Consider the following 17,649-nt stretch of genomic DNA (forward strand, 5'->3'; position numbering starts at 1 on the left):
ATGGCCTTCGATGTTCTGCGCCAGCTTGTATAAATTCTGCTTTTTGGGCTTGTTTGTTGTCCTGTGTGTCTGCTATATGAGGAATCTTGGAAAGTCGTGCACCTGTTCGCAGGTTTCGGTCGCGATCTGGCAACAGCAGCTGGCTCGCCAGACGGCCTGGCGCGTCTCCGCGGCGCGCTGCGGAGCTGGAACGCGGACTCGTGTTGTGGAGACGCTGTCTCGAAGCCTCCACCTTTCGCCAAGGACAGCGAGCCTTGATCAGCACCGGCTGGCGTCCGGTTTCTGCCGCACTGACCAGGTGACATTGAGAAGCCTGCGACCACAGCGCACCTGCAGCGGCGGACATTACTTTAGCCCCAGAAGCCAGACAGGCTTGGAAGTCATGAGGCTGCGCACCGTTTAGGTTACAAGGAGAAGATCGGATTGGAAGAAAAGGTCCACCAGCTAACGCTTTTAAGGCAATGCAGCTTATGTCTGGCCTTATGCTAATGCATTATTGAGCTGGGTAACTATTAGCCGGAGATGTGGGCAGATCTGTAGTATATACCTGTAGTATCTGCTACGGCAGAGTAAGTGTTGGCTAAAGGGAATTTTAAACGGAATATCACAACTTAAGCACGTTAGCCACGAATCGAACTTCATGTCTAGTGTTAAATACATTTACAGGGACCTCTCTACTGGGTTGCCTGGTTCGTAGTTTTCCCACTATATTCTGGTTTATTTTAGGTTTCAGGCGACCGATTTTGATTGACTAGTTTAAAATTGGACCAGATTAGATGTACACGTCTTATACTTGTTCGGGTTTTTATTTCATATGCTCGGTTTATAAATTAATCAGTAATTCCCCCCAAACCTGGCAACACTGTGTAGCCTTAAATTCGCTTATGAGAAAGATTATTAGCAGGCAGTGCAGTCCAGCAGTATGTAGACGTAACTGGAATTAAAGTGCAATAAGTAAATTGATCACCGAAACGTAACCTCGAACCCAAAGACAATGATGATTGCGTGAAGAAGTTATGTATAATAGAAAATGAGTGAGAAGTCCGCGTGACGTGGGCGTGGTTATTTCTCCGTTCGATATGCTCCCCGGGTCCATCCAGATCACCGGGGAGTCGCTTTCCGGTGCCGAAATAAAGGATATCTGCGACAGCCTGAAGGAGAACAGCGTGCGCCTGCTCTCCGTGAGGGGTTGCCAGCTCTCGGACAGGGACTTCGGCCGCGTGTGTCGCGGCGTGGCGGAGTCGCACTCCCTGGCGCAGCTCAACCTCAACCTGGGCGTCGTGTCGAGCATCGGCCGTACCAAGCAGCTCGCAGACGCGCTCAGAGCCAACAGATCCATCCAGACGCTCTTGTAAGTAAAGACTCGTGTGGACATTCAGTGGACGCGATTCGGCCCATATCTGGCAACCTGTAGGCATTTGAAAATGCCGCAATTTTGGTAAGGCATTGACGATGATGTAAGCGGTTGCCACTGATTGATTGGCTTCTGAATTAAATTTTAAACGTGATGGTTGCTGCCTAAATTTTCCTCCCTGTCTAGACCAGTGGTTCTCACGTTCCTAATTATAAGGCAGCCACAGAGCCAGAATGGCCCAATTAAAGGAAAATGACAAGTTGGATCTATCCCGGGAGATTATTTTGAGTAACATAAAAAAATCCCATGTCATCTGTGCATATTTCTTCTCTTTTGAAGCCTCCATGGAAGCCCCCTCCTAGATGCGGGTTTGGTTGCCCTAAACACAGCGCTGTCAACACACCCATCATTGGTCTCGCTGGACCTGGGTGACTGCATGCTGGGGGACGAGGCCGTCCGGCTGATATGTGGCATGCTGCCTCCTGATGGGGCCAAATCAGGTACATCGGCTACAGAACATCTCACTCCCTCCGCACTGAAGAATCAGCTCATTCACCAAGAAGCGAGGTCTTTAATCGTCTTGACAGCATCTGTCTTTCTTAATAAAGTACCTGGGTAGAAGAATCCAACTAATGATGAGGGCCACTTTTGAAAACTGCCACAGCAGTTGAATTGCGATGGTGGTGCTGTGCTGCTGTCATGTCTTATTTGCTGCTCCGACAGGTTTGAGGGAACTGACACTCAGTGCAAACCCGGCCATCAGTACCAATGGGTGGGCGCGGCTAGCGGTTGCCGTGGCACACAGCTCTCAGCTGAGGGTGTTGAACCTGGACTACAACCCACTGGGTGAGCAGCCGTCCCTGGAAGAAGTTAGTTAGTAGTTCTTCTGGATACAGCAAGTAGTAATGGCCCGTTTGTTGGCTTAAGGTGGTGCAAATGTGATAACAGGCACAGTAGAGATTTTATTCCATAAACAGACAATGCAAAGAATAAATGTACATTATGTAATTTATATAACACAGGTAAGCACTATATAGGACAGTGAATGGGGAGTGTTGATAGTTCACCTATCAGAATGTTAAAGAGCTTTGGCTCCTCCCTTTTTAAACTTTGCTTTTAAAGACATTATTAAAGTTCACCTTCTGCACACCAACAAAATGAGTGGATGGGTAGTTAGTTCCTCCCCTCATACATACAGATAACTATCAAGCAGTCACCTCTTGTTTGTTTCTTTCTGTAAATCCTGAAGACATTATCGATGTGACATTAGCAAACATTCCATATGTGCTGCATCTGTTGTAGCACCTTGAAAGGCAGGCCCTTTACATGATGGATAATTATCAGCATCAGTTCAATGTTCCTTACAAGGCATACCATGAAAATCTTTTCCTCCTGGCTCACAGTGATTTTCCCATTTTCTCTTTGGAATTTTAATCCTAGTAATATCATCAATATTACTTTGTACATTGAAGTTTCAGGGGTACATGTACATCTGAGTGAACTTCAGTTGGATACGGTGTAGATGGTGGATGAAACCACAGCCTCCACTAACAAAAATTGCTGCCAGCAATTTACAAGAAGCCGTTTTATCAACACCACTGAGTAACATGCAGTTTGATTTGTACAGTAATTACAGTAATTACAACTGATGCTTGGTGCCGGGTAAATGGGGAGGGTCGAGTCAGGAAGGCCAGGTCAGCTGTGACGATCAGCAGACGGGTTGATGCACTGTGGCGACCCCAAACGAGAATCGACAAAGTAGCATGATGAAGAGTACAAAAATTCACTGGTTAAGTGAAAGTGAAGTGATTGTCATTGTGAAACACTGCAGCACAGCACAAGGTGACACAACGAAAATGTGTCCTCTGCTTTTAACCATCACCCTGTGTGAGCAGTGAGCAGCCATGACTGGCGCCCGGGAGCAGTGTGTGGGGACGGTGCTTTGCTCAGTGGCACCTTGGCAGATTAGGATTCGAACCGGCAACCTTCTGATTACGGAGCCGCTTCCTTAACTGCTAGGCCACCGCTGTCCCCTTTGTTCGTTGATCTAGGCCATATTATAGCTTCCACAACACACTGCTTGGTTTTATCCAAGAACATTTTCATGCATAGGCTGGACATTTTGCTACGTTTTCTGGTTAGAATTGTCAGTCGATAATGATATTAATAATTCAATATAAATATTACAGTGAATATTTTACCAGTCTAAATACTGTTGCTAAAATGTAAATAGAGCACACAGCATTTTTAAACGCATTAAAAATTAATTGCAACATGAAAGCATATTGAGGTAAATGAACAAGTCTATGCTCCCCTTTTTAATAATTGAAGGATTTCGATGCAGAGTGTGCATTTAATGTGTTATCTGCGGAATCAGCTTGTGTTGAGGCTTGTAGGCAGCGTGTTCCACCACCGCAGAACAACCATCCTGCCCAGACCTGCACATGGCAGGATGGTCTAGCAGCGACAGCAATATGCCTTCATATCCATTTTATCAAGGATGAAAAGAAGAACATAACAACTGCAGTGCCAACCTGTTGTGTGGATATATAGGACTGTGCAAAGGTTTTAGGCAGGTTTTTAACCCATAGTAAAATTGTTCAAAAAGCAAAAAAAAAAAAAAAATATAGATGGGGGTTGGTCTCTCCCAACTCTACAGATGGAGAACAATATTCTATTGCTGCTCAGAGACCAATAGGACAACAGAGTCTCTTTGTCTACACACAGAATGCCAAGGAAATTTTGCAATATATACTTTAGGTAAATCAATATTTGATCAGTTTTTTTTATTTGTTAAATTATCAAAATTGCTTGCAGCATAGTTGAACAGTGGTTTTGTGTTTACTGGTTCATACTGGTGCACAGTACTGTAAGTATTTATAACTTTTACTACTGTATACAGTCATCTGGGTACATTCTTTATAACATATGGATATAAACATGTGGGACATCATGAGAAAATGCTGTCATTAGTTGTTCTTATTTTGTTTGCTTTTACTTCCAGGGGACCAGATCGCTGGCATGTTGGCAGTAGCGGTGGCGTCCAGCAGATCTCTGGAAGTTCTGGACTTGGAGGGAACAGGGTTGACCAACCAGTCAGCACAGGTAACCAGCTCAGACATATATAAATAAGTATAACAATTTAGATTTGTATTGAATAAATAAGAATACTTTTAGAGTTGGAATCCTTTTGTGATTATTCATAGGAACATATTATCCTTTTCGATATTGGGGCAACAATCAACATAAAACAAAACATATTTCATGTTTCACATATATAATAAGTTATTCAATTACATTATGAAATTAGGTTCACTAATTATAATAAATAAATAATACACACACATACAAAATATTTACACTACTTAAATCTAAATATATAGCAAATATTTTGTGTAATTTAGTCATTTTCCCTTTATTTTTGTCCACTTTATGGCACTAGATGAAATTGATTATTACATTTGTTTCATTACATTGTCCAAAGTGACGTAGATCAGTGTTTTGTAGTCCATATCTGTCCATAACGGAAACTGATCTGAGTCTGGAAGGTGACAATGCGTCACATGTTAATAATTAAAAAATTAAAACCGAACATTTTAATTAAACTATAAATATACATTAAGGGTCAGTTTCCCATTCATGGATGTTTTTCATTCAAAAGTGCTTTTAGTCTAGGACAAGGAAACTGACCCAAAGAATTCATGCATGTCCATTTTCTAGTATTTTCTATTGTCTGCTTGTGTCCACTGGGTGTTGCTGTTGTCCACAGAACCCATTAAGATGCTCAGTGGTCACATGGTCAGCCTCCTCCTGACAGTCTAATTACAGAATCTGTTCACTTTTCTTAAAGCAGCCACTGCAACCTTTTCATGTTCAAACAAATGAATGCGTCTCATCGAGTCCATGAAGGCTGACCGAGCAAACGCACCAAAGTCAAAGACGCCTGCCGCAGAGGCCACAGCTTTGATGTGGGGGGCAGCTCCTCCCTTTCTTCCTATGCGGTGCTGAACATAACCTTGAATGTGGTCTGAAATGCTCATTAGGGTGGAGCATATTAGCTATATTTTTTCACACTGAACACTCTTTCGCAGTATTGATACATTTTAAATTAATTTTTATTCAAGTTGTATTTTCATCTGTAGGAAATTAACTCAAAATCGATATAATTAACTGCAGTTCTAGGATACAGAACTGCAGTTCTACACAGAAGAGAATGAGAAACCCTTTGTCAGCTACATATGTAATTATTTGTTCTTAAATATTGTTCTTAATCAAACTATTTTAATGGAAACCAGTGTCATCAGACACGGTGCTCCACTCCTTGATCTGCGTGTGAAAGGAGTTTTGTCACCGGTTTTAGGAAATAGTACTTTCACACTAGTCACAAGGCTGCAGTAGCAATAGACTGGACGTTTGCCCTCGAATGTCATTTCTTCAGGGAGCCAGTGGAGTGGGGGGTGAGATGGAGTTACTCCATTGTTGGAGCTCGGTCATTGTGAGCTGCTGTAGAGGAGAGGGCAGTGCATTGTGCCCATAGTTGTTCTTCCCTTTCATGCCTTTCCAGTGTGCCAATACCAAAATTGAAATTTCAGAGAGAGTCACATAAACACTTTTTCCCCTCAACATACAGAACAGGCCAAAAGTTTGGACTTGATGTTCACTCATGCCTTCAGTGAGAATCTACCAATGTAAATGGTCATGAAAATAAAGAAAACACATTGAATGAGAAGGTGTGTCCAAGCCTGTACTGTATATCACTTGAAGGGTTGAACTTCTTGACCTCACTGCTACCCTGAACATCCCTGGGCCTCTTTGGGTCCATTTCATGCTAGTACCGCCTCTTCTACCTCTCTGTGTGCCAGATCTTCCTGGACATGGTGGAGAACTACCCCACCTGCCTGCGCGTACTGGTTCTGGCGGAGAACGCCATCAGCCCTGAGCTGCAGCAGCAGATATCAGACCTGCTGTCCGAGGGAGAGGAGGAGGACGACAAAGACGGCGAGGCCCACGGCAACGCCCAGTCGTCCAGGGAGAAGATTGCCTGGGTTCCCCACAGCAGTAAGGGCTAGAGCGGCCAACCAATCACTTGCCCTGTGTTCTGCTTCGAGGGCTGTGGGGGTTTTCTCTCTCTCTTGCTCTGAAACATTCCCTCTGCTGGTGTGACAGCCTCTGGAATGCCACTGCAGTAAAACCCTATTTATGCTGCTGCCGCCATTGCAGAGAAATTCGCCGAATATCACCTCTTTAACTCTAATGGCTTGGTTTTTAGCTAAGAGCTGTAGACCTAGAGGCTGTGGAATTGTCTTCTATGGTAAAGTTGAGTCGTTGTCTTAGCAATTGCATAGAAATCAAGAAAATATTGTATATTGTAGAGAATAATCAAGAGCGCATTTAAGAATCCAATTTCCATGCAGTTTTCACTCATTCTATTTATTTAATAGGTAACATATACAGAACCAAACCGTTTTCACGTCTTCCCAAGATATATATATATATATATAAAAAAGCAGCTGCTAAGAATAACAACTCCACTATACTGTGTGCTTGAAGAATGGCACAAAAAATACTCATCCACTGTCTTTGACCCTTCCAGACTCCAACACCCAGGTGGTTCTGGTGACATCAGGACTGGGTGACAGCCTATTGGCTGAGACTGAGTTGTGACAAGGGACACATCTACTGTTTTTTTTGTCATTTGCACTGCACAACCACGGCCAGAGCAAAGCCCACCAGTTAGTCGGCAACTCTCTGCATGACCTGTAGCACTTAGCAGAGGACTTTCCTGACGCTGGCACAATAACCTTGAACACCAAGTGACTTATTACACACGTATGACGTTAGTGATTGAATTATTTATTTCAAAGATCTTTATATGTACTTATTTAAATGTAATTAGTAAGAGTACGCTACGATAGGCTTGTTAGGGTTGTTGTGGTGGTCTGAGCTGTCAATAAAACTGTTTACAACTTTTTTAAAAAAGTCAATTTTTTGTCCATACAAATGAAGTAATCTTGCAAAATTATAATTTGCCATAAACTATAATGTCAATCACTTTAATTCCTAGGGTAACCACGCCTTCTTAGGATGTAATGCACCCTTTCTGGGTGAAAGCAAAAAATTGCAACGGGGCAGTGGTGTGCTAGCGGTTAAAGAAACGGTCCCGTAATCAGAAGGTTGCCAATCTGTCAAGGTGCCACTGAGGTGCCACTGAGCAAAGCACCATCCCCACACACTGCTCCCCGGACGCCTGTCATGGCTGCCCACTGCTCACTCAGGGTGATGGTTAAAAGCAGAGGACACGTTTTGTTGTGTCACCGTGTGCTGTGTTTCACAATCACTTCACTTTCAATTTATTGTAAATTATTGTTTCCAGTCAGGAATGTTATGTGGGAAAATGTATATATCAATATATGATGTATAAATATAAAAACTGACATTTTCATTGGGCATATTTCCCATTTGCTTGAGGGCTAATGGATATGCAGCTACAGTTTTGATTGAAACAGGATGATGGGCGGTGCTAAAGTGGAAGAGACCGCCAGCAGGGGCGCTACCCCTGTAAAGAATAAATATGTACACAAGGGTCAGGTTAATATCGTGCATGTTTTTATGATGATGGACCTGTCCAGGGTCTGTTAGTTATGTTGCTGGCAATGAGAGCAGGAGCAGAAACACACGGATGGATTGTAGCATAAATTAATCCATAAAAGCAGCATCTTTCCATTACTGCACTTATTCACATTATGAAATGAACACATTATGGCCCACAGCCATAGAAGGCATATCTGGGTTTCGAACTGAGTGCATTTCTGCTGGAAACCTCCATACAACATTTATTGTACTAAGTTTGTGAAGAAGCACCGTGGTCGGACTGCATACCTCTTTTTCTTTACAGGATTCGATTTCTGCTTCAGTAGAAGTGTGCATGCATGATAAAGGCCTGCAGCTGCTGCTGCATTGTGTCCCTGTGCTGCCTTTTCTTCTACTCCCATGTGCACTGGGCCTTGTTGATTAAGGTGCTTATTCCACAAAGGACAAGAAAGATCCGATTAAGCGCCTTTGTTTGCATCTCTACAGTTTCGTGCATTTCTTTCATTAAGCCGATTTTACCACACCGCAACGGTGACATACTTAAAAGGGAGTTTTCCTCCCTCTGAACATTTTATTTTCCATTTTTGCGGAGTGGGTTTAGAGCGCACCGCCATCATTGAATGGGACTTTGAAGACGGGGATGTTTGAACAAAGAGGGTGGATTGCGGGGGTAAAAAATTGGATTAACAGAAGGTTGAGTGTCCAACGTTCCACCTGCTGAGCTTCTCTCTCTATTCCAGCTGCGAACAGAAACCAGACATGAATGGAAGCGCTCTTTCTTCCTGGCTTGGTGTATCTAAGTGGCTGGTGAACTGTGAAGTTACCGACTATATAACAGTCCACCCCACCGTTGCCAGAGAGAGTACAGAGTTTTGAGTCAGTTCCAGTTAAAAAATAATGTTCAATTGTAGGTTGTTGTTCTTATTCTCATATATTCTATATAGAATGGATAAAGCATACAGGATTATTCTGAATTTTGATTACATTTCTAAAATCCCACTAGGTTAATGTTTACAGGTATAATTCTGGTAACCTCAGGGCAGATGAAAATATGCAGACCCCCTGTGATCTCTAAGGCCCCCAGGTTGGGAACCACTGGTTCAGAGTATTAATGTACGTTGGGTACAGAAAGTATTCAGATCCCCTCAAATTTTTCACTGTTTGTTAAATGACTAGCAAATGGTTGCAATATAAGTTAATTTTCCCCCTCAATAATGTCCACACAGCACCCCATATTGACAGAAAAACACGGAATTGTTGACATTTCTGCAGATTTATTAACAGAAAAATGAAATATGGAGAGACCTAAAATGGCTGCCCAGCAACGTTCACCATCCAACCTGCCAGAACTGGAGGGGATCTGTGAAACTTTCTCTTAAAGACCCATGGTTGTATTAGATCAAAAGGGAGCTTCTACTAAGTACTGAGCAAAGGAGTCTGAATACTTACGACCATGAGATATTTCAGTTTTCGTAATAATAAATCTGCAAAAACCTCAACAATTCCGTGTTTGTCAATATGGGGTGCTGTGTGTACATTAATGAGGAAATATGAACTTAAATGGTTTTAGCAAATGCCTGCAATATAACAAAGTGAAAAAAACCTAAGGGGGTCTGAATACTTTCTGTAGCCACTGTAAATCTTTTGACCCACCTTATTACAAACTAGAATACACAGAAAATACCTGATTGAGTTGCTGTAATTTAAACACAGTATAGTGTCCATTTTACAAACTTTAGTATAATATAAATTATAGTGGTTAAAACTGCCTGGATGTAATAGCATGTACTTGAATCATACATGCAAGGTTCTTGGTAACTGCATGGTATTGCACTGTATATGTAATGAAGTGTTAAAAAAAAAAAAAAAACCTTTTCCTGTTCAAATTTGTATTAAGGTTTCAGATCACAGCCAAGGGCAAAAACATGCTTCTGCAAGTCATTTGTTGGCCTTTTAGACTTCCCTGATGCTTTTAGCTTTACAACTCCACTCGCCATGTTCGCCATTGTGAATACAAGTCATTCCCTTAAATATTGAGAGACTCAGTGTTAGCTATGGAATAATCTTCAATAATCCTACCAGCAGGGGACAGGTTGCATGCAGCGAGTCGGAAATTCCCTCCACTGGAGCAAGAGAAAAGAAACATTTAAAGTTTAAAATAGCTTTATTTGTTTTAAAATATACATCAGTTTACAAATTCTGAAAATAAAATTAGTCGAGGAATAACAGTCCTTTTTTTTTAAAAGATTTTTTTTTAAGTCTGTATTTTGTTTTAAAGGGAGAAAGAAAAAAAAAAAAAAAAACTTTGCTTCAGCAAAGTCGAGCCTGAACGGAATCACCAGACACCACGTTGGAAGAATGACCGTGTGGGAGGGGGGATGTAAAAATGTTCATAGAAGAACCAGCGTGATACAATGACAGAAACACAGAAACCCAACACGCTGAACTCTGTTCCAAATGCCGGATCAGAAAAACCAACTTGCATAACATTCATTTACAGTCAACAAGAGATGCTCAACATTCGGTTTTTAATTCAGAAAAGAAGTGAGACAACAATGCCATTTTGAAATGAAAAGAAAATTATGGGAAATAAAATCTAGAAGGTAAAAAAAGGACTTTTCTTCTCCTTTTTGTCAAATCACACAGAACAGATTGGCTGGGTGCTGCAGACATTAAAACCTGAAATGAAGTAAGCGGGACTCAGACAGTTAGTCACAAAGTTACTCATCATTAACACATAGAGATGGAACCGTCTCACAGTGCATGATTGCAGGGAATTATGTACACGGACACGTATGATTACTGGGTACAAACAAGATTTTAAAAGTAATGAAAATAAACCAACAAATAGCTTAAATTTCAAACGATCAATTCTATCAATTAAATGAAAGGTAATATATTACTCTAACAAATCATTCTGCCTGGGAAACACTAATGTGTTTACGCATCTGTTGGTACGACAGACCAACAGTTATGAGCAGAACCTACGATAGGTGACCTTGGATTGGGTAAAAAGGGGGAAGAAGTGATGTCTTCACTGATGTCTTCAATTATCTTCATGAAAGGAATTCATTAAACCTGCAGGAGACCAGATGTAAAGATCTATTTATATACACAGCACATTACAGTCCGCAGATCCCGGTTGCTTTTACTCCATTTTCCTTTTTTGCCCTCTCCTCCCTCTTGACTGCATGAAACCTCGTCTACATCACAGCCCACAAGATCGTGAAATATTTAAAAACGGCAATTTCCATCTTCAAGACCATGGCAGTCTAGTCTTATTTTAGAATGCAATAAAATATTAATTATTCAGACTTGGGGGCTTGTTAGACATCTATTAATTATGAGCTATAAGGACTACATTTAGTCCTAATGAAAAAAGATCAATACTACACACAGGGAGTTCACAAAAGGAAATTTGGACCAAAAGATGTGCCGATTTGCAGACAATGCATGATGGAAACCATTCTGTCACCATCTGTGGCCATTAGATGGACTAGGAGAAAACCTGGTTAAATTATTCAATGGCCCAGTCTGCTGCAGAAGAGCAGAAATAAATGGCAAATAAGTCCAAGACTTGACAGAAACGCAGCTGGACTGAAAATGGCTTCTTTTAGCCATCCAGTGGCCAAGTTCACAGCTTTCCTGATATGTTTTTGCATTGGCAGGTCGAAGAATTGTTTCTTGACTGCATTTTACATAGTGTTGTTCACACTGCACATTAAACAGGATTGCCTGAAACAGAGGATTCTACTTGTTAGCTCTACATTCTGCATGACAACGTATTAAAATATCTAGAAGGAAAATTCTTAATGGGGGAGGGCCACTGAAAAAATGAACGTAGCCTCATTACTAACACCATACATTTCAGCCTGCCAGGTGCAGTTGGGGACATTTGTATGCATTAGACAGGGATTTAAAAAAAAAAAAAAAAAAACTTAACTTAGACAGCAGAAAACAATGAGCACACACTAATGTTCCTACTGTTTGTTGGAGTGGACAACTATTGAGGACCCAAGGGGGCAGGGGGTGAGACAAACGGTTACTAAACATTCTGCATGTCCCCTATACACCACCAACAGTGAGAGTGAGAGAAGTGAACTGCAGTGAAGAAAAATCGCTGCATTAGTTGTGATTACATGTGTGATTGAACGCACAAAAAGGTATTACGTCAACTTCCACAGGACCGCTTTAACGTCGTAGGTCCGAAGCGAACATCAGCTGGCTAACACACAGTGGCGTAAACTGTTCAACAGCTGCACAAAAGTGGCACTGAAGTTACCGTTTGTGTCTCTGTAGATGCTTCGGATGTTACAGAAGAATATCTGTTACATCTTTAAAAAATGTCCAGAAAATTCTGAAGATTCATTATTTGATTGTTGTTTTAAAAAAAACATTTCAGTATTATTAGTTATGATATTTATTCAGATTTATCAGAGAGACATTTTCGTTGATTTTCTTTCCCGCAGTTGAGTTATCAATTATGAACTCTTCTCATCTGCATTAATGTATCAGCTGTGGCATAACAATAGATAACAGTACCTATACATACAGTGTTATATGAATGGCTAAAATGATATGCCACTGGTAATTAACTCAGATGGAAGGAAAGGAGGAAGAAGGAAGGGAGCTGATAATTATAATCCTGTGTTGGCGAGACATTAAAAATATTTAGTATGTAAAGGTGCCCAAGGAGGCAGCGAACTGCCAGCTTCTGAAGGAGGATGATCCCCTGGTGACCAAAGCACGCAGAATATTTGATTTGAGCTTCCTTTTGCTGAAATACCAAAACATAATGGCCCATTTTGATTAACAAATTGGATGATGAAAAAGTAAAATGAAAGATTGACTATCTGCTTCTCCAAACCAAATGAACCTTCACACATTTGTACAGTGTACCTGTGTACCCTTCAAAAATCCAAAACAAGGCAAACAAATATACTGTGAACATCATTCATTACCTCAGTTTTAATGTGAAAGATGGAAAAAATTCTGCAGCATGACAGCACAAGAATTAGTTCTCAAAAGGATCGCCACTTCCTGTTTAATTTAAAAGGGTGAGGTGGAAAAAACCCTCAGACTGTGAGAGCATTAGGCACTGTGAGGAATCAAGAGACGACCAAAAAGAAAAACCCCACCTCGGGTTGCCCCCACGCCAGACCAGATGCTGTGTGTTAGCCCTGACACAAGTCCCCTGGTCCTGCTCATCTGGAACGTTCCACGGAGTACCGCGGGGTCTACAATCTTCCCTTCCTACAAAAGCCACAGAATAAGATAACCACTCGTGGTGAAGTCTCTTGCTGCCAAGGTCCACTATACTGCCACACGTCCTAGCTGGATTACTGACAATAGAAGGAAAGGTTCCACTATGGCTATATCCTGGGGCATAATCTCACAAAAAAAAAAAAAAAACTGAGTGTCTCACAGGAAAACACAAAAATGGCCTCCACAGTGCAAGTTACACATCAACAAGAAACACTCTTTACTGCGAATTCAGCATCCTGGCCATTGAGGAGAGATGTGAGAGCCACATCATCATCAGTCCAGGAGGTTGCCGTGCTCTTGTGCTCTTGTGAGACTGTCCTTGCGATGGAGGTGGTGAACTCCCATGCGCTTGGGGCTCTTCAGGGGCCTAGATGAGCTTGAGGGGTGATGGTAGTTGGGCTTTTCCGAGTGTTCCTCCAGCCCTGTGAGAGCTCTTGGAGCAATCACAGGAAAGTCCTGGGGAAGAATATCCCGCTCTTCTGCAGAGCTCCCAGCAGAGCCAGTGTCCTCCTCAAATTCCTGCATCTTGACTGCCGCAGGGCTGGTTTCCAAGGTGACCGCTGTGTCACCGCTGGCACTGTCATCCCCCTCAAGTGGATCCAGTGACATCAGAAGTTGCTCGGTCTCCTCCCGTGAGAAATCCACACCATACTGCCCTCTTTTCCCTCTGAGGTCTGCCAAGCTTCCAGAGTCTGTATCGAGACTGGATTCCCGGCTAGCCGTCCAGCTCCGAGTGGAAGATCCCTCCTCACCATCTGAGTAGGCTCCTCGCAGAGTCTCCCTGTCAGGTCTGCCAGGTCCTTGTCCCTTGTTCCGGCTCCTGTGGAGGTCCTGTGCCGTTTCACTGGTGAAAGACGTGCGGTTGATCAGGGTGCTCTCAGAAGACGGTGCCATCTTCTCCACGAACATCCGCTGCCAATTAGCCAGGAGGTCCTCCTCGGAGCTGTCTGAGCTGGCGAAGGCGCTAGGGGGTTGAGGGGGACTGCTGAAGGGACTGGACTGGCTCGAGGGGGCATCGGTCTGTGGCGGAGTCGACGCCTGGCGTTGGCGGGACTGGTGGCTGCTGCCTCCGCCACCGGAAGAGGACGAGGCGGCCGATCGCCAGCCGCCGTCGGAAACCGCGGGGCTGCTGGGAGACGTTCGCTGCCGGTCGCTGGCCTCCTCTTCGCTTTGCACCAGGCTGAGGGAGATGGCTTGGCGCGTGGCGTACGTACAGTTAGGGAGCGGGCTGTTTTTGGGGATCTTCACCCGGTCGTCCGAGGTGAACTCGATCACCTTGCGGCAGGGGTACAGTGCGGTATTGTGTGGTGGAAGAGGTGCGGGGTACGGGTTCAGCTTTTCGAAAGAAGCTGCGGACTCTTCATCCACGCCGCCCTTGCCGTGGCACGTCCCATTGACATGCTGCTCCGGCCCAGCAGCTGCCTGCTGGGAGCGGGTGTGCCGCGGGCCTCCGTTTTCCCGCCCCGCACTCTCGTCCTGGGGCCCGGTCATGTCCACGTGGACGAACACATCCTCCGCCACGGGCCGTCCAGAGCTGCTGCAGGACTGAGCAGAGTTTAAGACCAGCGGCTCGGGCTTCTCTAGGACTCGGGCGATGACGGAGGTGGGAACAACATCGGCCGGGGTGAGACTCAGAGTGTCAGGATCCTGTCCATGGGCCCCGGCCCCGCTCTGACCAGTGTCGGGCAGAGTACTCTTCATGTGCTTGTTCACCATGTCCTGCAGTTCATAGGGAAGCTGGAACACAGATGAAAGAGAGAAAGACACAGGAAAAAACATGACAGCTTTCCACAAGCTTAACTGGCAGCTAGTTCAAATCATGGAAACATCCTGACGCTGTTCCCATGCACATTAAAGACAGACAACTTGCTGTTCTTCTGAAAATGGTTTCATGCAAACTGTTCAACAAACAAGGAAGAGTATGTTTTATTAAAGATCAGTACATCAAAGCCCTGGAAAGATTGGAAATGGTAACGTATGCTTCCCAGGAACAGCATGTGCATGCAAGTTTCAGTCCAGGATTCTGTGTGTCTCTGGGGCATCAGTAGATTCTTTCTCTCTCTCTCTCTCTCACACACACACACACACACACACACACACACACACACACACACACACACACACACACACACACACACACACACACACACACACACACACACACACACACACACACACACACACACACACACACACACACACACACACACAGGTTTAACCAGATACCCCATATATGGACACTGAGAAAATGATTGAAGGGGAAGTCAGAAACCCTGAGTAGACGAGCCCTTACAATGGCAATCTCAGTACTGATCAGAGGCCGGATGGAAAGTAATGTCCCCATGCGGTCACCCTTCTCTCAGGACACCAGATGTCTTTCTGGCCCATTCATCTGAATGGTACAGGAAAGAAAAGAAACGGCTCACCTCAAATGAGATTTCTAGTTGAAGAGAGGTGAAAAAGAAAAGAGAGAAAGAGAGAGAGAGAGCAAAGACAGGCATCTAGGGCCTTTGTCACAGTGATGCTTCGAGTGGCTGGTTGAGAGGCAGGGCCCAGCTATCGATTGGTGGAAAATGGGCAGGGATGTTAGTGATTCACAAGCCCCTGGCTGGCAGATTCCACAACGATCCTGTGGAGCACCTACCACCCACTAACCTCTTCACTTCCTGAAGCTGAGGTCAGATCAATGTGGCAGCTGATTCAAACCAGCGGCTCAAACTGCAGCTTTTGGGTTAGACAGCAACACGTCAGTTCTGACACACTAACACACGGACACCCCAGGTCCATTTCTCCCAAAGGCAAAGAGAAAACCAATCTGCCACAACATACCCAGTGAAGTGGGCAGAATTTCTCATTACGGTGCCGGGCAAGAACTGGGAAATATAATGCAGCAAATGAAGTGTCACTGCACGAACGTGGAGTAATGGGGAAGCTCTTGGTAAAAGTGCCACTGTCCATGACCGCAATGTCAGGAGGTGCAGTACCGCTTATTGTGTATACGGCTGCAAATCAGACTGGCCAGAGCAATCATGCTGTTCAGCTAAAGGGACAAGAGAACCCAGAGAGTAACACTGAACAATGGAAAAAGGTGGCTGGGTCACATTTTCCCGCTGTTTATCGTTATTTACAGTTATTGGTGTCACTACAAAAAAAATAATTAATTTGCTTTAATAACTAAAATGACTTGCAGAGGACTGAGTATTATGCTTCCAAACATGGCAAACAAATTTAGAAACCTGCATGGTGGAATTTCCTCAGGGACTGACGGAAACGCGGCAACCCAGAAAAAGGACCCTCTTCGATTTGACTGATATAAAGTGGTCCAGACATTTCCTACAGCACTTGAGGGCACAAATCATCTAGATGAGAAGTTCCAAGAAAGCACTACTATTCTATTCTGTTTCTTCACCCAACTTCAATCTCTGATATTTGGGCACTCCAGCCAGGAAAAGTAATAACAGAATGTAATTCCCTACACAGAGAGCATTTAAATGGTCTGAAATGTTAAAAGGGCTGTTTACTAAGGCTGTCCCTAAAAGAAGGATGTGTTTGTGCACCCAGGCAACGCCATGACCTCCTCTTCCCAATCTATTGTGGAACCGTGTTTGTCTACCTATGGATCTCAATTAGCATCACCCTCTGTGCTCTTGTAATGCTGGAGCTGCTGGTTCAGGAAAAAATGTCTTTACCTGTCTATGTCTGCTTGATTGTTGCAAACAGTTTAATGAGGGCATCTATTATTAGTTCACTGTTGGAAATGTTCTTTGTTTGAATCATATGAGAGGTGTGTTTTTTTCCATTATACTAGCTGAACAGGCCTTTCTTCAAGATCACTGTTATATAGTCTATTCAATGGAAATAAGATTATATGGGTTCTGTGCTGAATTAATAGGGATGAAAAGAATAGTGGGAGGAAATTATATTCTTTTTTTCTACCAGTCTTTTGCAGAAAATGTATTGACATTTAAATGAGTTAAAGGTAACAATTTCTTTTATGCATTTTTATCCAGCCCCACAAGCACAGAGGCAATGCTGCATACACAAGTGATGTGTGGCCTAGTCATCACAAGGCATCCTCCACACCAAGGATCAGGGCAGGCTGGATTTCCAAGATCAAGAACTACAGACCCTACACATTCAGAGACCTAAGTGATGATTCATTATATAGATAATCAATAAGATGCCTATTCATGAGAACAAAGCTGAACAGAAATCACTACGGTAGAGTCTCCTCCTCCTCCTTTCCCTTATCCACTACACTCTACTCCGCTTCTGAAACTGGATGGATGGCAATTATCAGACAAGTTGAATAAGGGGAGTTTTAGAGCCCTCCAGGACTGATGTTGGACATGATGAAAGCAATAAATCTGTGTTTTACAGTTTGCCATTTACTCTGCAGCAGTATATTTCATGAACACTGATGCTGTAAGCTCTGTATT

The 17,649-nt window shown here is 43.4% G+C and overlaps 2 protein-coding genes across 7 annotated transcripts in view; one reads left to right on the forward strand and one right to left on the reverse strand.

The window, feature by feature from the left end:
• Positions 1 to 130: 130 nt before the first annotated feature.
• lrrc73 (leucine rich repeat containing 73) lies at positions 131 to 17,601 on the forward strand. 3 transcript variants are annotated; one of them, XM_028988823.1, is made up of 7 exons: positions 131 to 298; positions 1,101 to 1,351; positions 1,694 to 1,854; positions 2,078 to 2,200; positions 4,359 to 4,459; positions 6,217 to 6,412; positions 6,948 to 7,333. In XM_028988823.1, the coding sequence occupies exons 3-7, from the start codon at positions 1,791 to 1,793 to the stop codon at positions 7,016 to 7,018; spliced, it is 555 nt and encodes a 184-aa protein (XP_028844656.1). In that variant the 5' UTR covers positions 131 to 298; positions 1,101 to 1,351; positions 1,694 to 1,790; the 3' UTR covers positions 7,019 to 7,333. The 3 variants fall into 3 exon arrangements, with proteins under 3 accessions (XP_028844656.1, XP_028844655.1, XP_028844654.1); XM_028988822.1 differs by lacking the exon at positions 6,948 to 7,333 and adding an exon at positions 17,221 to 17,601 and having other exon boundaries at positions 131 to 1,351; XM_028988821.1 differs by having other exon boundaries at positions 131 to 1,351.
• The window catches only part of tjap1 (tight junction associated protein 1 (peripheral)), a 53,406-nt gene continuing 48,716 nt past the window's right edge, over positions 12,960 to 17,649 (reverse strand). For all 4 annotated transcript variants that reach the window (XM_028988806.1, XM_028988808.1, XM_028988807.1 and 1 more), the window contains one exon: positions 12,960 to 14,947. In XM_028988806.1, the coding sequence (XP_028844639.1) occupies positions 13,484 to 14,947 (1,464 nt within the window). In that variant the 3' untranslated portion in view covers positions 12,960 to 13,483. The remainder of the gene's footprint in view (positions 14,948 to 17,649) is intronic.

This window comes from Denticeps clupeoides, chromosome 8 (assembly GCF_900700375.1).
Source record: "Denticeps clupeoides chromosome 8, fDenClu1.1, whole genome shotgun sequence".
In the NCBI taxonomy this organism is placed as follows: domain Eukaryota; kingdom Metazoa; phylum Chordata; class Actinopteri; order Clupeiformes; family Denticipitidae; genus Denticeps; species Denticeps clupeoides.

Coding starts and splice junctions, on each gene's coding strand:
- lrrc73 (XM_028988821.1), top strand. CDS start 1,080: ATGCTCCCCGGGTCCATCCAGATCACCGGGGAGTCGCTTTCCGGTGCC. Junction 2,201..4,358: donor CCTGGACTACAACCCACTGG/GTGAGCAGCCGT, acceptor TTTTACTTCCAG/GGGACCAGATCGCTGGCATG. Junction 4,460..6,216: donor TGACCAACCAGTCAGCACAG/GTAACCAGCTCA, acceptor TCTGTGTGCCAG/ATCTTCCTGGACATGGTGGA.